Source organism: Pelecanus crispus, chromosome 10 (assembly GCF_030463565.1).
Source record: "Pelecanus crispus isolate bPelCri1 chromosome 10, bPelCri1.pri, whole genome shotgun sequence".
Lineage (NCBI taxonomy): Eukaryota > Metazoa > Chordata > Aves > Pelecaniformes > Pelecanidae > Pelecanus > Pelecanus crispus.
In genome coordinates this window covers 37,058,738-37,085,646 of record NC_134652.1, presented here as the reverse complement: position 1 = coordinate 37,085,646, position 26,909 = coordinate 37,058,738, and the positions used below count along the sequence as shown (strand labels likewise).

Below are 26,909 nucleotides of genomic sequence, written 5' to 3'. Positions count from 1 at the left end.
TGGGACAAAAATAGACCCATGTTACAAAGACACTGATCGTCCAATTCGGTGGAATCAAGCCGTCCCTGAATCGGGTGCACAGGCATCCTGGCCATCCCTGGGTACTCCATGGGATGAGTCATTGTTCCTGGGTTCTCTGATCTGCCCTTGCGAGGCTTCACTGAGTTTATACTGTCAGCTTCTAATTCAGATAGTTGTTAAACGCCTAGACTTAGATGGCATGAATACCGTGTCAGTTTTATGTATGTGTCAACGGCATGGGCATGACGTGCTGTTATAAGGACGGTGGTGTGGCCTTCTGGAGAAATACATAAAATTAACATTGTGTGCTGGAGTGTACGTCTACAAACAAGCAACTCAGCGTTCACCTCTTCTGAATACAAAGAAAGCCAGATTGAGTTTGTGTACGGGTCTATATATGTAAGAGAAGACTATTTCAGTTGTTTTCTTTGTATTATAAACTGTGAATGATGAGAGAAGAAAAAAGCTATTTCTCATGTCCAGGGATCCTACTGACATTTTTAATATCAAAAAGATTTATCAAGGCAAGTGCCTGGAGAAATAACTCTCAAAGTCTTTATAAACAAGTCTTCAAAGAGTGGTGCTAATATCTAGGGGATGGTATTTCCTGTCTGTTTTCTGTCAAAAAAACCCAAATTTCTGGCACTGTTTTCTCTTTTGATCAGACTCCTCTATGAATTTAAGGGCTGAACACAATACAATACTTATAATGGCATAAGCTCCATCAAGGGAATGCCTCAAAATTGTTAATTAAAGCAGTGAGTTTAGACATGAAGCATAGTAGAAAGCATATTCTTCCCAAACAAGGTATTTCCCCCAGCTTTAGAACAGATTCCTCTTGTATAAACAAACCACTTAGTCCTTTGGAAGTTCACATTCCTGTCATGGACAAGAGACCCTGCGTGGCACCATGGATCAAGGTCTTGTTAGGGACTGAGAACCTACATGTTACTACTAAAGGCACTAGTGGGACAAAATGGTCTGGCAGTGACAGTTCAGGGATCCTATGAACTGCGTAACTTCTTGTCTTCCTGACAAAGTTGTCCGTAACTGCAGGCAGGCCAAAACAAGAGGATTCATTTGTAGATCCTTGTTCCTGTGTACTTAATATTGTGTTGTAAAAGCTTCTTCCTTCTGAAAAATTAGCAGCTGGTGTGCCAGAAATCCAAGGGAGTGGAAGGTAAAGATTCCTTACCACAAAAATCTTTGGAGCTTCTGTCTTTGGATGTTGAGATAGTTTTCATTTGATGATAGTGCTTATTAGTTCAGTGAGAAAGATGATAAAAGGTGTTGACTGCAGTAGAAGTGGTAGTAGTGCTGTACCCAGCATTGTCTAAGTATACAAGGAAGACAATGAGCTGACAATTGGAAAAAGTGGACCATCTGTGAAGTTCAGAGTCCTTTAATTAGATGCTGAAGATGCAAACAGTTCTTTTCAATATTTAGAAAAGCAACACAGATTTCTAAAAAGCCTATAAAAGGGTAGGCAACCATCTAAACTAAGGGTATCTGTTTATGATACTACAGATACTAGGATTCAAATATGTATAGTACAGCTCTAAAAGACAGATAGACTTTTCCTTTGGTACAGTCCTAGCAAAGGAAATATAATTGGATTGGTACAGTCCTAGCAAAGGAAATAAAATTTCACCACTGTAATTGAGAAGTAAATTTGGCTAGTGAGCTCTATATGAACAAATTTAGATTTAGAAATGCTGATGAGATCTAAGAATTTTCAAGTTAAAAGTTACAATAATCTGTTCCTCATTCCACTGATGTTATTGACAAATAAAGTGTAGCTTTCTCACATTTCCTTTCATCTCCAGTGATCTTTGCAAATGTCACTTATTTAAGTATCAAAACCCTCATAGATATCCATAGGTGAAAACTGAATCATCAGAATTAGCGTGCTAGTCACACAACATGAATAAGTATCAATTAATAAGAGTGTCTTACACTGATAAAATGGAAGTGTTTCTTCTAAGGTCACAGCAGAATCATTGTCAGAATCTGAATTAGAACTGAGCTGTTCCTGGTTATTTGTATAATAACTTAAATGAACTCCTTTCCTCTCTGTTCATGTATAGATGGTTTTGGTTTATAGGGACCTATATGTTCACTTATCTCAAATGCCTTCAGACATCAGCCTGAGATCTCACAGCCATTGGTGTTTTTAGCTGGTTTACACAATCAGTCTTGATTTCCATAAAGATAACTAACATTTCTTGCTAAGGAGTTAGCACTTTCTTTTAATTACGGAAGTTCAGTATTTAAAAACAGTTCTCTAAAATTCAAAGAAAATACTGTGTCCCAAAATATGTTGTCTTAAAATATAAGCAACCTTTTGTATGACTTAAAGAAAGCAATTTTTTTTTCTTAATAAATTTTAATAACCAAGATTAAGGGACTTCTGCTACAGATTGCTGAAACATACGCATCAAAATATCTGGAAAGAGTAAGGCGTACACCTACTGTTACAGAAATACAAAATGGCAAGTGCAGAATACGTTTACCTGACTTCAGGTGCTGGGATTCCTACCACAATGCAGTCCAATTGCACTTTGGTTCCTTCAGGAACTTCCCTGCTCTTCAGTTTTTGAGTAAAGCGTGGTGGTTGTCCAATAGGCTCATCAGAATATGCAGATGCAGATTCTGACTCTGTTTTTAGCTCTGCACTTGTTAATTGATTGATAGATTCCAAGTTTGCCGCCTGTCGATCATCTGTTTGTTCAAATGTTTTCTCTGCTTTGTTTTCCAAGTCTTGAGGTACTGGAATGGAAAGCCTTTCTCTGCTTTCTGATGTGCTAGACAGGCTAGAGCTACCTTTTTGAGCAGACTTATTCTTAGAATCAATTTTGCTCCTGTAGTTTTTGCATGTTCGGGGTCTTATTCTTTCAGAATTGTGAGCTTTGAAAAGTGATGAGAGCTCCTCAATAAATTCTGCTGCTTTGTTTCGGAATTCCTTTTTTGATTCTGATTCAGAAGGAAGGTGGTGTTTCTTTAGGTCTTGAGAGCTCCCTTTGGAGCCCTTTGTATTTCTGACATGGTCCTGACAAAAGTTGGAGTGCAGGCCGTTGTCTGATGTTTTCAAAGCTGTAGACTGGGCCATTTGTTTGTGTTTTCCTGTGTTTTTCAGCTGATCTGGGGGATGCTGTGAATGTGCCTGAAGCTCATCCTGTTTAGTTTCCAGTGGATTCTGATCAATAGCTTGTCTTGCCAGGTTTACACTTTCATCTAACTCTTCTTGGCTCAAAAAGGCAGAGAGATCTGGAAGGTCATCTTGTGCAGCTACCTCATCTGAATCACCAGAAGCATTGCCATAATGGAAATTATGAGAAGCTGGTTCTGATCTGCTTCTTTCACTCTTCCCTTGATGTTTAGTTTCAGCTAAATAACTTTCTCTCAGAAGTTGAGATATTGAAGTTGAGGATTCTAAACTGTCGTCTTGCATGCTGCCAACAAAAAGGACAAATAGGACCACACCTTATCAACAGCAAATTTTTTGATTGCGCACAATTACAGGCTTCTGAAAAGCAGAACGTAACATTTTCAAAGTGCATCTGCGTGCTGAATGTTAACTTGTAAGTAAAGCCTTGTTTTAAAGGCCTGCTTCTGTACATACTGCCAGATACTACTATCTTTACCCAGTAAAATCCATCTTTTATCACTTTCTACCATTGGTAGCCTTGCATAGCTAAAGCAACTGCAAGTGTGGCAATTTATCCTTTGTTCCAGGCAAAACTTCAACTACAGAGCTATTAACTGAGTTTCAATGTCAAATCTGTATCATTGCTGACGTGTGTTTCTTAGCTAAGAAACCACCTCATCTAAATGCTGGATATTTCAAGGAGTGAAAGTTGTGACAGAATAACAATAGTTTTGAATTAAGTAACTTTAGCTTGAAAGACAGTGAAGTAGTAAGTAAATGAACTCTCAAAAAGCATTTGAGGGATGAGAGGAGGAGGGAGAAGGGGAGAGAAGAACAAAAATATTCTATAATGACAATTTTTAATTTAAAATTCTTAAAGATACTGCATTATAGGAAACAATAAATGTACTATACCTTGTTAAATCAAGCATTATTTCTAATCAACTATTTAAAGTAAGTAGAGAATTATGTCATTATTCGATATGAACATCATTTGTACTACAGGCCTTTCAAAATCATTAGCTTAGGTCATCCTGATTGTGAAAAAAGGTACCACAGATGAGAAGACAGTATCAGAAAGCCCATACTTAACCTGCGTGCCTGATAAGCAAAGCTAAAGTATCCCTTTTGATACTTAAGTAAGTACTTCTGCATAATATTCTCCCTTTTAATTACACAAGAACCATTCTGAATGTAGAGGGATTCAGACATCCTATTAACACACTCATCTTAAGGTGGCTTAAATATGAAGACAAATACGACAAATACTCTTCAGAACCTTTCAGAGCGCTGATGCCTCACAGATACCGAACCAGCTGCATGACTACTTACTGGATCTGTCTCTCGGAATACGCAGTGCACGGTACCTCTCGCCTACTTCGTTTATGGCCTGGCAAGTCTTGCTGTGATGGTTGCAAATATTCCTACCCCAAGGTGTCTGATTTGTCGCACTGCAGAAGGTTCTGTTCCTGTCGTGGCATCAAGAGAAGGGAACATGCATGCCCTTGCCTCAGCCATTTCCATTCATAGCCTTATGTAGCAGCTTAAGTTGCCAGAGAAAGAGAGAAAAGTAAAAAAGGTGTCTCTGCTGTGAAGGGCTTTCTGCTCTGCTAGTGGGACAGTTGTCCCTGGAAAAGGGCTGGTAAAAAGCAAATGAGGTGGTAGTATCTCATACTGCTGCAGCATTTCTTCCGGGAATGTGAGTGACAGCCCTTCTTCCTTATTTACAAGAAGGAAAGCTTCAGTTTGAACTGTTTATGTTCTTCCTCAATGAATAAAGCTATCATATTCTGATGTGCATTTTGAGACCTTAATCCCTCCGCCTGAGGCAAAATTTGTTATACTCAAGTTCTTTTTCTTCCATAAATATTTGGCATTTTAGATTCATTGATTTTATTGTTTTATTTATTGTTTATTGTTATGAAACACACAAAATCAGTAAGACGACAAAGGCACCCAACCAAAATATTGGTAAGTTTGTGCCTGTACAAAAAAATGACAAATAAAATACCATATAAATTATGTGCTTCTAAGTACCCAATCTAGTCCCTGCAACTCAGCCAGGGTCAGCAATACCAATTGAACACTTGGCGTTAGATTATCTGGCACAGTGTTTCAGTGAAGCTGTGGCGCATAAGAGAACATTAATTTGGGAAGCCCACATGAGATAATGTTGTAAGCTGTTTCATGACTGGACAGAGTATGTAATTTAACCTCTTAAGAGAACAAAGAGGTCTCCGTGAGGCTTAAAGTTCCTGCTCTATGGATACTACTTTTGCTTGCTCAGCTTTTACTTCTTCAACAGCTGTGCAACCTTACTGAAGCTGAGCGTGTTTAAGGGGTTATATTATCTTGTTTATGTGCTGATAGCATACTATGTGCTGTAAAGGTCACAGCTAAAGCTACAGTTTCAACTCTGAAGAGTTTAAATGCATTCTAACATAAGGAGTTTACAGCCTCGAAGACAAACCTTGCAAATGAATGAACTGCAGACCTAGAATATAGCTGTAACACAGGGCAAGCATGCTTTAGACCTCCTCCCCATGTGCCGTTTGTATCTACTTAAAAACAGAAGGGAAGAAGCAGAGCCATAGCCAGCTCTTTTCTCTGCACCGTGCGCCTGGCTTAGCCTGCAACGTTGAGCAGTGTGTGCTTTTACCGGGACGTCATAGAAGGTACTGTCTCTCAGAATAGTTCTGGAGGGATGCAGCTCCACGCTAACCTCTCTACATGTGGCTATGGCTAAATTATAACATCCAGCTGTATGTATCTTCGTGTAGCTTTAGATGCTACAGCGGAAGGCTGTATTTTACATGGTTGGAAAATTTAGCTTGCTACGTTTCTTGGCCACTCTTTCTGAAACATTTCGGAATGGCACATCTTAATTTCATCTCAATGTCTGTAAATGTCATCGGAGCTTAAAAAAGACGATGCAGTTCTTTAGAGAACACTGGACACTTGGAGGAGGAGATGCAAGTAGGGAAATAATACTGTGTGATCAAAACCTGACAAAGTCAAATGAAGTTTAACAACTCCTGCAATAATTTTGTTGAGAGGGAGGGTATATGAAAATCATCTGCCTGTGACTACTCAGGGTTTCATTTTCTTCTGTTGTATAGCTGTTGCTTGATTTTCTCATTTAACTGCTATGTCTTTCAACAGAGATTGTTAATCACAGTGCAGCTTTCCTGCAGATAACCATAGTAAAGCAACTGTTTGTTCACTATGGTTATTTGAGACTTTGTTCTGGGTCTTGCATGTCTTCTATTCATCTTCTGAACAACGCATTGAAACATGAAAAAAATAATTTCTGCTAATTCCCTTAAGAGTATTACTGCCATATGAGTAGATGCTCTCAAAGATGTGTTTAGACTGGCAAAATAGCTTTATAATTCTAGTTTGCAAAAAAAGTACAATGAAGAAGCCAGTCTGATAGCAAAAGGAGGAGAATTACATGCAAATTCCTGCAAAATAACAAAACCAGGCATGCCTATACCTGGTGAAAATATAAAATGATAGAGGAAATTAAAGTAGTCAAAACCTCCTTGTACTGATGATTAATTTTGGCTAGTTGTATTGCAGTCGTATAAAGCATCTTCCATTTGGATGACCAGGCTAGACAGCACAGCCATACATGGAAGAGCAAAACCCGCTGGTCTGTCACAGTCCTGAGTGAACACATAGGAAGCAAATGGACAAATTGCTGGTTCAGCCCTGTCTCTGCCCCTCTGAGGGCAGCTGTGGAGGTGTCAGTGGGAGAAAACAAACAGTTGCCCAGCAAAGGAGCTGGAACAACGTCCTTCTTTCTGCCATCGGAGCAGAAGGGGTAGAAGGGAGCAGAGTGCTCCTTCTGGTGTTGGGAAGCAAGATATTGGTGAGAATGAATCTGATGCCAAATTCTTAATCCTTAGAGAGCTGTCATTTTTCTTTAGAGCTCACCCAGGGTCAGAATATTATATGTAACTCTTCTATATTTTCAGCTTGTGTAGAAGATAACTTTTTATTCTATTTTTAGTAAGGATGAAGTTGGGTACTAGTCAAACGTAGCACTTCAAGGCAGTGCTTGGCTACTGAAGTTTTAAGATATTTTTAATTATGTGATATTTCTAATTAAAGGCAAAATGTTGGGTTTCAGCAAATGTTGCTGTGAGGCTACCAGACACTCCAGTTACAATTATTAATTATGCCTTGCTTATGCCTTGAGAGATGTCCAGTTTCTTTTTTTATTTTTTCCTACAAGGAGTTATACTGTCCAAGGACTACAGAGGGCCGATGATTGAGGGAAGCACTGGGTAGGCTGAGCCATTCAGATTTCCCAGTCAGGGGAGAACAGCTTTGGTTCACATGAGACCAAGCATACAGCCTGACAAGGTCTCAGGGCTAGATAGCAATAAGGCTGAATTCAGTATGTTTTCTAAAATATCTTTCTAGTGAGCAAAAAGATACCACCAGAGAAACAACTATGCTATTACAGGTTTGATTAATGATAATTAATGATAACTTAGCCTTTCTATAGCCAAAATTGGAATCTAAGCTCCAAAATTAAGATCTGGTCTTGAATTCAGTCTTTCTCTTTGCCTGACTTTCTGGATTGTTTCGACTGAGATGTGGAATTGGCCTTGATATGTCTTGAGCCTTCCCTTTAATTTTTCCTGATTGGGACTTTGGAACAAATGTGTCTTCGTGGCTGCACAGAAACCATCCCACGGTCCCCCAGTGTGCAGCGGCACAGAACGCTGGCACTGAGTGGCAGTGCATGGCACACCACTGCCATATCATGGGGCTAGCAGAACGTGTACAATAATTGCAGATATCTCTGTTGAGCAGATAACTTTGCCGAAACTCTGTTGAGTAAGCAGGAAGAAGGACAAACTCTAGTAAAAACACAGTAGACAGCAATCAGTGGTGTCAATGAAAGCACCAATAATTTTGCAGACTGTAAAACTCTGTCTTATAATGAACCAGTATCAAGGGGAGGAATTGTTACAAATAATAGCCCTAAACTGGTGTTATTCAGAATTGAAAATGGGATGCCTGGCTCTAGCAGTCAGCAGTTCTCTACTCCTGACTGGTTCATTACCTACATCACCACTGCATTGAGGGCAACATTTTTTGCTTTCCTGGGACACTAACAGCAGTGACCTTGGGCACCTATTATCTTGAGAGGCATCAGAGGATGTCATGAACAAAACTGACTGCATGAACTTCTTTGGTCTACTAATTCAGTTTCCACTAGCCAACTAATTGTACAAACTTTCTGAGTTTCCAAGATCCTATATTTATGGCAATGTTCTCTTATTAGCCAAGTGATCTGTAGGATAAAATATTCACAAAGGTAGAATTAGTTTCCACAGTTTGTTTTGGCAGTGACTTGACCTGAAAATCCTTACATGGAAGGCAGGAGAATTGCACCGCAGGAAGCTCGTGCAGTGTGACACCAGACCCTTTCATTTCCTCTTGTTTAAGGCTTGTTAGACTCATTGCTGAGTCATCACTGAAAGAATCTGAGCTTTTCCTAAGAAAACAGCAGTAGTGAATCTCAGCAAAACTGAAGGGAATCCTGGATATATCCGAGTGCAGATCCTCTGTTTTATTTGGTGAGGGACAGCTTTGAATGCTTGATGCCCAAAAGAAGTTTTTTTTCAAGCACTCCTTTTATCATAATAAAAAGGGTTTCTGCAAGTAGCAGATGCAATGCAAAAAGCATTTGACATTCTCCTTTGGCCTTCAGTTGTAGTTAAAAATGAGTAATTTTAGTCTGTACATGTTGTTCGTCTCTGGCTTTTCAAGCTACCATTACTTTAATTGAGACTGCTTTTGTATGAAACCCCAGTATCAGGGCAGCTAGCAAACTGCTGCTCCTTTCTCTGCATAGTAGCACCTTTGGGGCCGTTACACAGCGAGGCTCTGGACCTGTATGCCCAGCACCTCTGTTTGGAAACTGGAAAGTTTAACATGTATCAGAGGCTATAGCCTTTTCCATTTAATTTAATTGCACATAAGTTGCATTTACCCATACACTGTGGAACACTAACAGTTAATATGGGTGTTTCAAGTGTATGATTACATCTATGAAAAAAAAAAGCTAAGAGATGACACAAGTGATCTGTCTTGCAGACGTTTAACAATCACAATCACATTCTTACTTCCTTGCAGGAATTCTCACTGAGCAGTTGCCATTGTCACCGTTTCCATTCCTGCCTGTTGACAAGCTGTAGCTGCTGCGAGACAGACTTTGAGACTCCAGGCACAGGAAAGGTTAGGCTGGAGCAGAGGACTAAGGCTAGCGGTCCTGTGTGTGTTTGGGGGTGCGAATGTAAGATATTTTTAATAATTGTATTTAGAAAGTTATGTACAAGGCGGCGGTTTACTTTTCTGTTTTAGACACATTAGTAGCTTTGAATTCTATTCCTTGTAATGAATCGAGACATTTAGATAACTAAACTCCCATTTCCAAGTAATGTAATTAAATAATGGAAAAGAAGGAGAGAGCCTCCAAGTCCCAGAGTGTAACAGCTTCTGATGGAAACAAAATCCCTCTGAGAACAAGTAGGCTAAAGGTTATGTCCATGTTTAGGGAACATCCTACTTCTTTAGGTATATTTTTCAATATAATCTTTTTAATGTTCTAAGCGTATTTTGCATTTTCTTCTGTCTCTAATCCGTGTTATAAATTCTAGACCTTAAAACTCTCATTTGATTGCAAGTCTAAAAGAGGCTGGTAACTATCTCTTGCTTGCTGTTACGTGATTTTGTAAATAGTGGAAAGACTGGTGGTGGTGGTGTTTTAAGTATCTTCACACACTGCTGCTCTTTGCTTTAATGTAAATATCTGCTGTTCAAGGGATTTTTTTAATTGCTGTTATGACTGATGTATGGCTACTACTGCTTCTGTTCAGAAAAATAAGCAGAATCAGGCCCTCCTCTGTAAATAAAATCTCTAACAGTCCAGCTTCTGCCCTTAGGTACATTGCAGTATAGATCTGGAGCAACTTCACTTAAACTGCCCAGGATTTACTTGAAATAGCTGTCAACAGAATTACTAACTCCCACCTCGCAGCCCATCTATTTGTAAATGCCACACAAAGTTACATTTTTAAGTAGTTTTCGGGTAAAATGCAAAGTTTTCCTCTACAAACTTTAATCTTAAACCTTGAAAAGTGTTACCTATGTACAATTTTCCCTTTTAAGGAAGGGAAAAGAGAGAGGAGGGGAAGAAAGGGAGGGAAAAGGGAAGAAAGGGAAGGGGAAAAAAGGTAAGTATAGAACATCCAATATATAGAATTTTGGGGAAATTTCATTATTTTTAATGAATCTTTAATGGCTTGGGAGTTGAACAATGCCTCATCTTTTGAATACTTGTGATAGTGGATTGGGGCCTTAACTGGTAAAACTAATTCTAAATTCTTTTTAAACTGAAATTGCTATCTGGATTTTCATTAGAAAGGGAATATAGTATTGAATTATCTATATACACTTATATATAATCTATATTGAGTTTAAAATATTATGCTGGAGTAATAAATAATTGGAATTTACAGAGATATGATTTAACATGTGAATATTTTATGAACATTAGGTAAATAATATCAAACCACAAGCAAGTGATTTGAAGCTGGGAATATTTAAGAGTCTAGATTTCTGTAGCAGAGGATCTGTCTGGACTGTTTTTTGTAGTGATATTGGTCTCCTGTAACACAGCTCTTTTCCTCTTGTCTGGAGGTGTTCACCATTTCACCCACGGGCATTTCAATGTGACTCGAAGCGTACAAATATTAAACCCTTTAAGAAACTTTAAGAAACTTTTGATGAGCCATAAGAGCACCTATTTTGCAAATAGTGATATTTGTCATTCTGGTGCTAGAAATGTGAGAGGTGAAATGTGTTCTTCATTACCACTGTATGTCGTCCCTAATGTCTCTTCCCTTTCCTGCTGACAGCCTAATCACACAGTCCACAAAAGAAAAAAAAAGTTGAAATCCATCATCTCAGGAACAGGATGGGATAAATCCTCCCTCCCAAGTCATTCTGCAGAAGACACTCAAGAGGCCTATGTGCACTTGGAGTCATGTCCTGGCCTATGACCTCAGTGTTAGAGTAGTGGGCGCCTTAAGCACCATAAAATACTCAACTCTTCGTCAAGGAAAAAGCACGTTCACATCTCTTTATTTTTTTCAACATTTCCTTCACACTACCATATAATGAAAAGACTTTTTTTTTTTAACTCTCATCACAAGAAGTCTTTATTTTTTCATAATCAATATTGTAAATTGTAATATTTGAGTAGTTCTCAAAATGAGAACTGAGACCCTTTCTTATCCATGTCTCAAGTTCTCTTTGCCTCCTCAGTGACTCTCCTTAAACTGCAGGGTAAACAATATCTTGAAGAAACTCCATATTAAGTCAAATTGAAACTGAAATAAATTTAATCTGATGTTTAAATTAGGAGGTCAAAAATGAAAACAGGTGGCGGCTGTCTTTGAGGCCTGCCTGGGACGCTTCTCCATCCTCCTCTCCCATTGACCTGGGATTGGGATTGGCTGGGCCTGAGATGTCAGGGCAAGCTCTGAGTGTAGTACTTGAAGTGCTTGTAATGTAGCACAAGTTTTTATTGACTCAAATAATGTATGCAGTCCAGTTTCCTTCAAGGATTGCCCATATGAGAAAGAGTTCATACAAAAGGCCCAAAAAGATACAGCAGAAGTCCACAGTTTGGTGCTGAATGCACATACAAAAGTCCTTAATGGAAAATATAACTAACGGGCAAGAATATTCTTTTTTCCTGATCCAAACACAGGCACACCGCTCTGCAAGCCTTTCATGGCTGAAACTGCAAATCCACTTTCATGGACTGCCACCCAACTAATTTAAACTAGATAATTTCCATTATTCCTGCTAAGAGTATGCGTAAGCAGTGTAGAAATCCACAAATGCATGGGGTTGAGGACTGTCAAGTTTTAGTTCGGGACTGAAGCTACAGCTTAGCTCTCAGTGTTAAAAAGTGATTCATGTATTGCACGGGCTCAGTCTAGACTGACACATCACAGCACTGCATAAGGTACTGTAATGAGAATTTGCACAACTTAAAATGCTGAGCAAATGTCTCTATTCTGCCCGTGTATGTAAGTGGCACCGATGTCAAGGGAATCGTGCACGTGTATCTGAAGACCGGACAACTGCCTGCTTGTGTAGCCAGACTGAACAAAGCACAAACTGGACAAAGAAAAGCCCTGAAAAGCAGGGGTATGCAAACTAGATGGCATTTGCACATCTTTTTGTCTGGCAATTTCAAATCTATGGGCTGTTTTGTTTTGGAAATGAGATTCAGTTTTCATACAATTACTGATTCTTAGTGAAAAAGGGAACTCAAGCCTTAAATTAGACACAAAAGAAACCCGCCTTGCATTTTTTCGCCCAAGGCTTTTCCAGTTGTGGCTTTCTTTTTTCACACTTTTACTGTATGTGTTTCTTCTTGTCTGCTATTCTGTCTTTTTTATGCTTTTTCATCAGTCTTCCCTAAGAACACTGTAACATAAAAACCTTCACATTTGAATCATATTTTCAAGCTATGATGTTTAAATGAGATATGTATTTGAATGAATTTGCCTGCCCCTGTAGAATATTACTGTTTATGAAAACAAGTACTAAACCAGTTAAGTTTTAAACAGAAAAGTAAACTGATTTTTTTATTTGGCCAGTGATTTAATCTATGATTTAGATTGCATTGTCCAATTGCTGTTATGGCATTGTGGAAATTTTTAACAAACCATCTTAATGTTGTATTTATGTGCAAATATACCTAGACTGCTAATTCTTGGCAGCTGTTGTTAAGAAACATTCCTCCAGTACCACAGCAAGACCTGCTGTAAAATCTCTAAAGAATGCACAGGAGTAGCAAACCAGCACAGAGCACACAGTTCTCCTTTGTCTCTGATAGTCTGGCACGTACAAAACCTAGCTAACTCCTGAATAGACTATAAATGATTCCTGATACGTAGATATCATTCTGCTCAGCTACAGGAGCTAACACACTTCCTATTGCTGTTTAATTTTGATAGCCCTTTCTGAAAGAAAAAAGACAGACAGAAAGAAATATCCTGACCTTAGGAACCTTCAGGAGGTGTAGGAGAGGGAGAAGAGCAGTGTTGCAGTTTATGAAATTGTTCCATTAACATTTGCTGATTTTGTTTCCACTCTTAAACTCTAGAGCGTCCTCACAAATGTAAACCTCATAACTAAAACAAAACGACTGATAATCAGTGTCTTTAGCATGATTTATATAATGTTCTATTGACGTAAACTCAAGAGCTACTCTGTTCTCTTGTCAATTGTTGACATATTATTTTGTAAAATTTAAGATGGGCTTCTGATTACTGCTTAATGTTGCAATATATTGGGCCAAACATTTGCTACTGACAGTCAAATACTTTCCTGAGAGAGAGAAAGGGAGCAAGGGAGATAGTGAGAGCTCAAGGGGGAGAGCTATGCCCTTCTAGCAGGACTGTTTCTGCAGCTGTTGTGTACATTAATCCAGAGAGCAGATCTCCCAGCACTAAATATAGCCAGCGGGGTCATTTTACACGACAAAATAAATAAATAAATAAATAGAAAGTATTTAACTATGGGGTCACGTTAAATTAGGTTTGATTTTGCTTAAGAAGGAAATCCAAATTATGGCATCTTGGTTTAAGGGTGAATACCGGAATGTGAATACTTCAGAATGTGGAGGGAAAATAAGCGGGAAGAAGAATACAGTCCCGGCAAGGAACTTTTCAGGTTGTTACAATCTTCTGTTGACTGTTTGGAGGAGTCCGACTGGCTCCGAGGGATTTTGAGAAGCCCACCAATGCTATTCAAGCCCTTTATAATGCTGCAGAACATTGTTTCTCTGTCCCTGCACAATACACATGCCTCAGCATAATTTAAGTCAGTCAGTTTAAAAATTATCTGTTCCCTGTATATGTCTTATCAGCAATAATTAGCATTCAAATATACATGCTTATCAAACCCTTCTGCACCTGCGCTGTAAAATCAAAATGTAGACCAATCTAAAGTTGAGGGTTTACCTTTTTTAATTCCTCCAGATGTTGCTGCCCAACCCTGGCAGTTAGTAGCGATGACAATTATCCAGAAGTGTGAGATTAAAGTTAAGGAGGCGAGGGAGTTCTTCGAGTCCTCAGGAAGAGACAGCTAGGAGTCCATACAGTGAAGGAAGTTAACCTTCGTTATTATGAGGATGGCTGTAAGAAGCTGGACAACCTGTCACCACCGGAGCAATAGCATTTGTCAGTTTGCAGGTCCCAAGTTATTTTGAGCAGCGTAAACCATGTGCCCGCGGAGCATTCCACCTCATTGGACAGGGAATCCACTGCTCTGACAGCACCTATGGGCACCGAGCGCCTTCTCCTCACTCATGAAATGTCCCCTATAGATGCTTATGCGGGTTTTGCTGCTTCATCCAAGAGGCACTGTAGTGGCATTGTATTACTCTTGTCAGCCGGTTTAGACTTCAGCCTTTTAAAATTACTAGTTATCGCTATTGTCTTTACGTTTTGATCCAAACTCAAAGATTACGGTCACTGGGAAACCCATTAGCCAGTAGCAATGTAAAAAGTTTTGCAACTCCAAAGGCAACTCAGCCAACGCATGTCATTTAATAGTAAAATATTCCTGACTTCTTTGAGTGTTTGAGTTAATAAACACAGTGCAACAATGCAGAAATCCTTAAGGATGGTTTGTAACTACAAATCCTCAAAAAGCTAGAACTTCTAAACTTGCTATTGAACGCACAGAAATAAACTGTTGGGGGAAAAGTAATTAAAAGAGGCAAGTGAAACTTAGCTGTAAATAAAACCGAGATATAAACATAGGCAGAATAATTTCAAAATATTTTAAGCAGGACACAGAGAAACCCTGTTACTATACAGAATTTCATTTTGTAAAACTGAGCTACTGGTTAAAACCTCGAGTGACTAAAACCTGCCACATCACTTGGAAAATGTAGAGACTAGATTTTCTTTTCTACTCATCCTAGACCACAACCACCAACAGAAAAGAAATCTGTGATTCTACACAGTTCAGTTTACCAAAAATGCTGCTTGACTGTTGATATATTATTAAAAATGCTTGTCACAATTCCAGTTTTAAAAGATTATTAAAATGTTATGCATTTATTATGGGGAATTGATATATAGCCCTTTCTACAGCTAATGCTGTAATTCGCTGGCCTTTTGACCATCTTCCAATTCTCTCAAAATGTTAGCAAGTGAGTGCTTTTGCTAGAAAAGAGGTTCTACTGTGGGTAGATTCAGAAGGATGTTTTATGAGGCATAACAGTATGAAAAATCAGAGGTAAAGGCAATTCTTTTATGAAAAATTTCCTGATGCATTGGAGGTAGTTTTATTTTGTTTCTCTTTTTGTAAAATACCTTTGTCAGAATAGCTTGTGAATCGGCTTGTCCTATGTTTCAGGTAAGCATCTATCATCTGAAAGGGTCTGGATATATTCAGGTACTTTTGCCTACAAGAGTAGCTCGCGGTACTTCCTCACGTGGCAGTGTTTCTGGTAATGAAAGCTCATTCTAATGTGCTCTTGCCTCTGTTCTGTCATTATGTCAGAAGAACATAACGGCGCTCAGTGTTTTTATTCTGGGGTGTTAGAAAGTGCCACCAGTGCCTACAGGAGAAAGAATTTTCTGTTTTACAGCTCATCAATCACTTGGCTTAATTTTTAAACCAATAAAAGGAGTTTGCAGTATGATTAAAGATATGGGCAATGATGTGCATGTCACAGGTTGTGATTCTGTACTAAAAGTGTTGGCTGATAGGCAGATACAGATTGCTCTTGCCATGTCTGCCCCTGCAAGGGACAGGCAAGAGTGCTGAGGCAGATCCAGGGAGTTTATATATTCTATATATTACATGGGCAAAAAAAGCCCCAAACGAAAAAAGAAAATGATGGTCCAGCACTGCTTCTACATTGCAAAAAGCAAGTAGACTGTTGTGCTGGTTTTGGCTGGGGTGGAGTTAATTTTCTTCACAGTAGCTAGTCTGGGGCTATGGTTTGGATTTCTGCTGGAAGCAGTGCTGCTAACACGGGGATGTTTCCCTCCCTGCTGAGCAGGGCTCACCCAGAGCCAAGGCCTTTCCTGCTCCTCACCCCACCCCAGCAGCGAGCAGGCTGGGGCTGCACAAGGAGCTGGGGGGGGACACAGCCGGGACAGCTGACCCCAGCTGACCAGGGGGACATCCCATGCCCTACGGCCTCATGCTCAGCACAGAAAGCTGGGGGAAGAACAAGGAAGGCAGGGGGGCATTTGGAGTGATGGTGTTTTGTCTTCCCAAGCAACCGCTACGCGTGATGGAGCCCTGCTTCCCTGGAGATGGCTGAACACCTGCCTGCCCATGGGAAAGAGTGAATGAACTCCTTGTCTTGCTTTGCTTGCGTGTGCAGCTTTTGCTTTACCTATGAAACTGTCTTTATCTCAACCCGTGAGTTTTCTCACTTTTACTCTTCCCATTCGAGTGGCTGAGGGAACTGGGGTTGTTTAGCCTGGAGAAGAGGAGGCTAAGGGGAGACCTTATTGCTCTCTACAACTACCTGAAAGGAGGTTGTAGTAGGGTGGGTGTTGGTCTCTTCTCCCAAGTAGCTAGCAATAGGACAAGAAGAAATGGGCTCAAGCTGTGCCAGGGGATGTTTAGATTGGATATTAGGAAAAATGTCTTTACGGAAAGGGTGGTCAAGCATTGGAACAGGCTGCCCAGAGAGGTGGTGGAGTCACCATCCCTGGAAGTATTCAAAAAATGGGTAGATGTGGCACTCTGGAACATGGTTTACTAGGCATGGTGGTGTTGGGTTGACAGTTGGACTGATGATCTTAGAGATCCTTTCCAACCTTAATGATTCCTAGTTTTTACTTTCATCAAAAAATAATCCAGCCACGAAGCCAGGAAACATGAAGTTAATTATTACTCTACCCTTAACTGGTTTAGTGGTGGACTTGGTAGTGTTAGGTTAATGGTTGGACTGGATGATCTTAAAGGTCTTTTCCAACCTAAATGATTCTATGATTCTATGATTCTATCCCACCGGGAGAGGGGAGCGAGCAGGCGGCTGTGTGGTGCTTAGCTGCCGGCTGGGGTTAGACCACAACAACTGTCATTCATGCAACGTGGGCAATTTCCTTGCTCTAAAAGGACACCTAAGTACAACTAGACCATATATTATTGTGAAGAAGGTCTGCATATTCTGAGAATTACAGTTGGGAATGTACAAATGAAGATCCTCCAGGAGCTTTGTGTGGAGATCAGGAACTGATACACAAATGGTAGAAGTGACAGATCAGCGTTTGGATTGTCAGCAAACTCATGTCCCAGTGTCTCTCCAAGACTAACAAGGGGTTCACATCCAAAGGGCTCCAACTGATAGCAAGAAAAGCTGGTATCAGATATGTCATAATAACTTCTTACCATGCTGTCACAAATGGGTTCGCGGAAGTGTATGTGATCCTTGCCATTAAGCTGATGAAGGTGCTATACAACACAATAGAAATTTGCTCTTGATTTATAGGAACACAGGACATGCTTTTGAAAATTGAATAGTTACTGCTTATAAGATATAATTACAGGTTTCACATGGACTTTATTAAATCCCAGTCTACGAAAGAAAAGACATTCAAAAGAAACAGTGATATCATACTAATAATTACACTTGTGTCTTCAACTTTCATATATAAGACAAAGTTTTGAGAAAAGACACAAACCCCGCCTTTTGCATACTGGTTTTATTGGATTTTTTTCTGAGCGATGATTGGGAAACACCCAATAAACAATACAACAGCAGGCTCTGTTATTGCCCATAAATATGTGCAATAGCAGCAATAGTCATCGTGTTCTTGTGACTACCATGTGTGACCTTCAGTTATACAGAGCAGGAAGATGGTGTTTATACAGCTATTTCACAAACAGTAAATGTGGAGAGATGGAGAAAACTGGAAAAGGAGGAAAAAATCTCACCATGTCTAAGCAAGATTTTCTACAAGACCACGTTTTTGCCCGTGATTGTAATCCAATTCCAAATTACTGTAAAAAATATTAATATTGTCTTTGTAATTGGCCTTAGATTTCTGATAGGGTTTTAGATTGTGATTTTTTAAAATTCCCACTGGAAGTTCTGGAACTAAAATAGAAAATGTTCCATTTCTTTGAAAGCTTTCTTAAGGTTCTTTGCAGTCAAGTTCTAGTGAGGTAGTGATTTTGCAGATCTCTGCGGAGCCCTGTGGAGCACAGGGTTACTACCCGCTTTTGCTTTGCATCCCAGCAACCACTGGCCTTGCTCGTACCAAGGCTGAACTCAATTCTTTCTCATGTGGAAACAGTGAGTTAGACAAGTTTGCTCTCATGGACTGAAGGAGTAACTTCAGAAGAGAGGCTTAGCGGACCTGTAACCATTTTGTGGTCGAATATGAATGTTGACTCACAAAGGACCCACTTTGTCTTGTTATACGAGCCTGGTCATACTAGCTTATTGCAAGGGCAGTGAATTGCTCCCTACCTGTGGAGCTTTGGCCAACAGCAGTGATGTCTTGGCTCGAAGCATCGGTGACTGGTTGCTGCTTGAGATACTACATTGAAAGGTCCAGTAATTTGAACAGCAGTGGCAAGCCCTACTTGTCTTTTAGATTATAGACTTTAATGAATTATCTTAAGGCCATTATTCTTTTGGTAAGAGAAGTGTTAACAGCAATTTTCTGGATGTTTCTGGTAAAGCTAGTTCAATAGTGATTTGCAAACCTTGTGTAAGATGAGTTGGATATTTTCTATTCATATCATTATGCAAGGCATCTCTTGGCATGACCCTGCCAGGTATTGTGTGATTCTAACTCAGATTCTAATTTTAGAATTGGAGACATATCAGAAGGATGAAAGAAATGGTAGCTCTTTTCTGTTGAAGGCACAAATAATAATGTTGAAACATTCCTTCCATGCCTATTTCTTTTTCACCCAGCCCAAAACAGGCTTTATCATTTAACAAGGCAATGCTCACGTGAGGATTGCCTGAGTGTTACTACAGATTTGTTCAGTCCCGTTAATTATTTAGATGAAATGTACTAGTAATTTATGGGGCCTGATGCTGTTTCCAATGAAATCAGTGATTGTTCTCTCACTAATATCGTTAGGAGTCAGACTTTCCTAAAAAGTTAGTTATAACCACAGTAATGAAAGCAGTCTTGCAGTCATCCACAGAGAGACACAATCTCTTGTACTATCCTCATCCAGTTTCATCCAATGTTCCATGTATTTGCTTTTTAAAATGAATCAATAGGTAAAAATATACCAGTATTTTGTTCTGTTGCAGTAGAAATGGTACAGCTGAAAAATGTTACAAAGTTTTCTACAAAGCACAGAGATAATCCCCAGAACATGAAATAATTGTCATTATGGATGTCAATTGTAAAAGGGGATTTGTAAAATCCCTTTTTTGTAAAAAACTTTTACTCAACTGTAGAAATGTCAAGATTCTTTAAGGTGGATTCCCTGCCTAAAAAACATGGAGGACACTGTGTCCTTATTTTAAATTATGATACTTTTTCTTGTGCAGTATTGTCCATTGTACAATACTGTCTTGTATCATATTAGCCTTTCAAAGAATTTGGTCAACTTGCAAAGATGGCTGTAATACAAGAGAGTTAGCAAAAAGTGCCTGTTCACAACCATTTTACCATTCCCTGTAGAGTTAATATTTTATTAGGTTCTCCTACATTCTTCCTTTTGTAAAGGAAATTATTTTTCTAAGTTGGGATATCTAAACAACATTCTACAAGCAGTTGGGTTCTTTCATTTACTAGCATTCAAATTTTAAAGTGGATAGTTCCCTTTATTGTTCAAATATGAAGTGCATGAGCTCTACCTGGAAGTGCTTATGTGGCTGAGTAGGATCTCCTTGAAGTTACCAGCATCTCTGGGGGCAGGGTTTGGCTCACATCAGCCTTCTTTCTGGGGTCAGCGCTACCAGACTTCAATGATTTGTAGAGCACACAGCAAATACTGATACATAGAGACTGACAGTTGCCCAAAGAAGCAAAAATTTGATGCAACGTGTTATATAAGATTGTTTTTAAAAATCATGAAAAAATCAAATACAGAAAAAATGGAGATAATACTGATGAGGACTCCTATCTACAAAATCCAGTGACTTGGTGGAGACTATGTCTGGTAATCAACAGAAACACAAGATCAGAAATCAATGGATTAAAATTAATAACCCAGAAACTGGGTTTGATTACTGAACAAAATGTCAAGGGGATGTGCCATTCCATTCATGACTTTCTTGGGGCAAGTGAAGCAGGAGGAAGCTTGATTTGACATTGATGCCAAAAAACCAGCTTGACTGAAAGGTGTGAGATTTACCATCAGGGTTACTACTCCCAGCATCGTCAGAGACTACAGGATCCATTCTGACACTGTAGGATTTCACTGTCCTGATTGTGAGGCATGACTAGTCCAAAACAGACCATAAAAGGGGATCAGATAATGCCAGTTCTACTGTCTTCACCTAAGTTGGGACACTGTGATATGCAAGATCTGCATTCCTACTATGGCCCTCTCCTTCCCTGTCGTCTTTTATTTCCTCACTTTATTTCTTGTCCTTCATGCCTTTTCTTCTCTTGTTTTTAATAGGAACCTGGCTTAGCAGACAAGACCAGTTTTGCTGTGTTGTTTCATGTCTCCAGCTACGAGAGCACTGGTTGGCACCGACTCAGTCCGATGCTGGTAGAGGTTTGCCAGATCTTGCTGTAGCTGATACAACGATGGACTTGTTTTCCTCAGATTATATGTAAGAGAGGGCACTAAGCCAAACACTCTGTGTGTACTTTTGCTGTTCTTTTCTGGGTTTTGCTCCCCCCCTTTTCGTGGCTTGTCTAATTTGTTCTTCAGATAAAACAGGATTAAACCCTAGCAGCTACAGCTCTATCCATTTCAACTGGCTTCTTTACCTTTCTTCAGAACATACATCTCCAAAACATCTAAAAAGGGTGTTTATAGCCAACTGAACAGGCTGTCAGAGGGACTGGTACAAAGAGTGGAGGTATCTTGTTACCTAAATCTGAAGGAAAAGGAAATACAGGAACGTTACTAAAATGAAAGCCATATTATATGGTTTATATTTTGATTATTTGAACTTTTCCTCCTTTTATCTGTATTGTAATAAAAGTTTAAATTTTTTTTTCTCATGGTAGCTATTTCTATGGTTGATATTAGGCATACCTGACATCTACACTGTCTGCCTTTGTTAACCGCTGCCTTTGTTAACCGCTAACTGTTGTCCAGAGGCAGTCATATACATTCATGCTTTTGACTTGGGGTTGAGATTAACACAACACCACACTATGGATCGTATTTTTTAAAGTGGATTAAGAGTCAGTCTAGTGAGGCGTACTTTGTAACCACACAGTCTTGATTTCCAATTACGCATTTGTCAGAGATTTACAGTGCAGTCCTTATCACTTAAATGGCATTGCACATCCAGAACAGAGAGCAGAATTTCATCCAGGCTACTTACAAAGAAATTACAAAATCCTTAAAGAACTCAGAGACTTCACTGAGAGTCCATCTTTAAGTGCTTTTAACATAAAAGAATAAATTAAGAGTGGCTATTATTTGTGGAAACTTGATTAATGTGAGTTGCAGGGTAATGAGGGAAATATTCTCAGAGGTTCTTGCCTCCTGTCTGAATGAAGAACATACATAGCATTTATATAAAATATAGGTATCTTCAGTATCTTTTTTCTAAATTAGGTATAGTGGCTTTCCAGTGTATTTCTTTGTTTTATATTAGAGGCCCCGAGGCCTAGAGCAAATTCAACACAAAGGACCAGGCAGCTGGCAGGAGCCTGAGGCAACTCAGCCTAATGGTAGTGTAGATGAGGACCTTTAGGGTTTGAGTAACCAAAACCAGAACGAATGGCTGGTGTTTTGAGCATCAGGGGCTTTGGTGCCTGTTACAGACAACTCGAACTGTAGAGACCATCGGCTCTAGCCAGATGTGTAATAGGACAAAATACTCAATAACTTAGTTGCCAAAATTCTACGTCATGAGATACTCCCCTAATTAGAATGTCTTAAAGGATTGTTGCTAGAAGAGGATAAGGAGAGGGCATTCATGGATAGTCTACATTTTAAAAATAATTTCTTGAGACCTCTTGCTTTCCAAGCACACTCAGGTAAGAGTTTCAGTGGTTTATCAGCAGCGTGCATGGCAGTCAGCTCATCTGTGAACTCCTGGTCATCGGATCACCTCAGCTAGGTAGGCCTGGGATAAACAGTTTGAGGAACTAACTAAAGACGAGAGCTTGACATGCATAGATTAGGTAGCAGGAGAGCACAGTTTGATAACAGTTTGCTAAAATACAACAGAAGCAAACTCTGTGGAAAGGAGAGACTGTGTATAGTGTATTAGAGTGGTGTAATAGGATGAACTGAGAAGTGGGCAGTCTGAAGGGGCGCAGCTGGGGTAGAGAGATTATACCCATACTCACATGGAACCTGTCATCTCAACACATGGTGGCAGCAGAAAAGCATGGCAGTCTTTGTACCAACAAATAAAATGCAGTAATGGCCTGTGGGGTTATGGGAATCGTGTTTGGTTACAGGGAGGAGAATGAGCGCTAGCTGCTATTATTCGACCCCTTGTGCATAGCGTTCAGAAAGCTTTGACTCTGCCCAGCTCTCTGATTGTACAGAGAAGGGAATAAAACAACTTCTACAGAAGTTCTGTGGCTTTTAATTTTTTTCTCCTTTGTATTAAACCAGTACCATTTTGTAATGAAAAGTAACTAGGATATCATTCCAAAATCTGAATCTCATTAGGTGACTGGTTTGCGAAATAGTTACTGGTTTACCAGCACTTTAGTATGTCACCTTACTATGCACACTTGAGATCAGTTTACCCACCCCTCCGGATGATTCTGGCACTCTTTTCCCTTATGCTGCCTCATCTGTCTGGAACGCCTTCCCTCAGGCCACTGAGTCACCTTCCCACTTTAAATGTTACTTTTTACATTGTAATTTTAAACCGACTCACATTAGAACATAATTTATGAATATATGAAAATGCACTGCAAAAATTGTATCTATAGATACTGATGAAGCTTCAAAAAAACCTGGGTTTTTTAGGATCATAGAATCATAGAATCATAGAATCATCTAGGTTGGAAAAGACCTTTAAGATCATCCAGTCCAACCATTAACCTACACTACCAAGCCCACTCTAGACTAATCAAGGGTAGACCAGACTAAACCATATCCCGAAGTGCCACATCTTCGGGTATCATCTTCGGGATACAACTTTACTGACAGAATTAATTTTAAAATAAGGGTCTTTTTTGTCAAAACACAAGCAAACTTTCAGAAGGGACAGAGATGAGAATTAAAGTAGTTTGATAGTACCAGGTTATTAAACACCAGAAGAATCACTCTGTCTAGCTAAAGAACAAGTAATATTTAGATAATGTAAGCTCACTTACCGAAGTAAGGATCATGACCCAGAAAATTACCTCAGAGCGACAATAGCAGGAGGTACTGGCCATTCTGACCAGCTGTGCAAGCTGTTAACTATGCCAAATGTGACTTTTTCATAAGTGTGTAAGACGGAGAAAGAAAGGAAGGAAGAGAAAGAGAGGAGGATATACCTTTTCTAATAGGAAACTAAGTAAGACCTCTAATTCATTTCAAAGAAATTACCTAGTAATCAAAAATGTTTATAACTACTTTCCCAGGCCACATTTAAGCCAGTGGTTCTGCTTATGCAGTTGGCAGTCTCCAGAACCATCTAATTTCCCAATAGTCAAAATATCAATTTACTCCATGGAAGGAGTCAAAAGATATATCACAGGATTTAAAATATATTCTGATCTGATAAACCACACATATTACAAGCCAAGTTTAGACCAGCTGGTACATCAGTGACATATAGTAATGCCATGTGCTATCACACAAGTTATAAAAAGGAATTTTCTTTCTGCCTAGGGTGCCTTTGAAAATGCTTTTTTAAACGTCTCACTTCTTTTTGCTTTAGAAAAGGAAGAATATTGGAAGACTACAAACTGTGACACTTAGAAAGAAAATGCAAATGTTATGGTATGTATTTTTTTTTATTTGATCTAATTAGGAAAGGCCTCTTAAAGCACAACAGAACCTTTTTGGCATTGGTGGTGTGGGGCTGTGGAAACTCGGTATTTGAAGTAAATTTTAGACAAGTATAGACAAGTTCTTTAGACACTTTAGACAAGTTCTTCAAGTATATGCTTAATGTTAAATCAGGACAACACAGTAAATCAAGAAAACATCTATTTTATAAAGAAATATTTACTAGCTTGGGAATTCAAAGACAGGATATGAAGACCAAGCCTACGTTTTCATTGAATAGTTACAAAGATATACTTTCAATTTTCTTACATACTTGTTGAAAAGCTGAGGAATTACCTGTGTAGATCCAGTTGTATATTCTCATTTGGCGTGTTTATATAACTTCATATTGGCCAAGATTTTGACATTTGAGTAACTAGAGGCAGTCACCTAAATCTTTACTTGTCATTTTTTGAAAATCAAAATACATGTTTTGAAGAGACGTACTTCAGAAAGTCTCAGGCACAACGTTTATAACCCATGGGTGTCGTATATGAAAACTATTCCTCCTGTATAGAGCGGGTTTGTTCTGTTGTGTATTGAGCTGTTGAATAGGATTTAAGGTGTTTGAGTGAATAGAGAAGTTTCAGTGGGGCTGGAGCAGGAAGGGGAGCCAGAACTGCTGGTATCATGCCGTGATGGATAGAGTTTACGTGAAATGCAATTCAGTTTGCGCTGCATGAAAGGAGTATACGCATGTATTTTTTCACACTTGACATACTCAGTTGTGGGGTTTTGAACTGTGATATAAACTCATCAAGACTCAGCTAGTTTAAATTGGCATTAGTTCCATTGGCTTCCATTGAGAAACAATTTACCCATCTGAGGGTTTGACCTAGAGGAGAGGGAAGCAGGGAAAATGATGGCTTTGACTTACTGGCCTGGGAGGACCAAGAGAAATAACTCAGTGGGAAGAACTTCCAGACTTTTCCCAGCTTTAGTCAAGATAATAAAGTTTAAAATCCAAGAACCAATGAATAATTTGATTCCCAAGAATGATGCCTCTAATAACAGTCTCCACCTTGCAGATATAGCTACTTTCTGTGCCCTCCCATGGGCTCCTTTTGATTGTGTTACTGAAACTATTAAGGAGGGGTAGCAGTGCTCCAAGCAGTATTGTTTCCTTTCCTGGTTTTGAAAAACTTAGGAAAGAAACTCTTTACATACCGTATGCTTCCTAATCCTGAAATACTTGCTCTCTTGATGAGGGGCAAGAGAAAAACATTGGTTCTTTTGCAGAGATGTGAAGATCTCTCTGGTGTAGATACTGAGATGCAGGATTTGATGCAGCCAAATGTTTGCATCAGAAAATATGTGACAATTAATATATTATTAGTTTCCGGTTTTATTCTTTTTATGTTGATCCCTGTATGTCCAAAGAAATTATGGCAGAGGCAAGCATGGTATTTGAATCTTTAATTTCTCAAATATTTAAAGAATTTGAAGTTTCCCGAAATACAGCTATAAACATAAATTTATTTGGTAATTCTTGAGTTTTTAAATCTCACTTCAAAATACATACATTTAAATTATATTTTAAAAAACATTTTAATTCTGCTTGTCAAATGGTATTTAACTTGCTGTGGTTTTGTTAGAAAACATTAGGAAAATTAATATAATAACAATATCTGTTTTGTTGTTCCTTGGGCAAATAGTGAGTTCTGTATCCAGTCAAAACTAGCTGTAAAACTAATGGTGCAGAAACATTTAAAGTGAAGACACTAAAATTGTAGGTATTGCTACTAACAAGTCTAAACTAAATCTTAGCCTAAAGATGACAATTTTCATAAATTGAACTTGAAAATGTGCAGACACTGTAATCCCAAATACTAGATTCTTAAGAGAGCATTGCTGATACAACTCACTGGAAATTATGACTATTTGTAATGGTTATAAACAAAATGCTTCTAGGTTCATGTCTATTCTAATTCTGCAGGGAAGCCAGTAGGGATTGTGATAGATACGAACAGAGTATTTTAATGCTTATGGTTATTATAAACTCAGCAGATAACCCAAACAGGTTTATAATGGTGATGGGCTATTTAGAGGCTCAAACTTGAACAAGAGCTCAGGAAAAATGACAAAGCTCACATGTCATTTGCCTCTCAGGAAAAGTGATTTTTAATCCTAATGCTGTTTATTACAAAGCAACCACTTGGCCATAAGGCCAAATAAGCATTATTTTCATTCATTTTATTAAAAAAAAAAAAAAAGTTATACTCAAAGGAGTTTACTTTGTAGTATTTATACCGTCTGTTAAAGAGCCAGTGTGCCTGGCTGAGTTTGCTGCAAGTTTATAAGCATACAATATTGCTTGTATTGAATTATTTGTATTTACAAAAGTTTTATCACATTGGGCACAATATTTTTTTACAAGTGTGTTGGCTAAAAAATGTTGGGGAAGTGTTTTCTGATTAAACTGGAGTTTCAAGCTGACTTTTCCTGTTGCGAATCTGTCTGGTTTTGGATGTCTCCACTGGGTCGTGGGGCAAACAGAAGCTGCTATGTATCAGCTGGATACTGTGGAAATGCTGTGTCTTTTCCTGAGACAGTC

General features: G+C 38.9%; 1 protein-coding gene across 1 annotated transcript in view; it reads right to left on the bottom strand.

Moving 5' to 3' along the window:
- The window catches only part of MYPN (myopalladin), a 47,844-nt gene extending 44,372 nt beyond the window's left edge, over positions 1-3,472 (bottom strand). The window contains exon 1 of the mRNA XM_075717584.1: positions 2,535-3,472. Coding sequence (XP_075573699.1) covers positions 2,535-3,472 — 938 coding nt within the window. The remainder of the gene's footprint in view (positions 1-2,534) is intronic.
- Between the last annotated feature and the right edge of the window lie 23,437 nt (positions 3,473-26,909).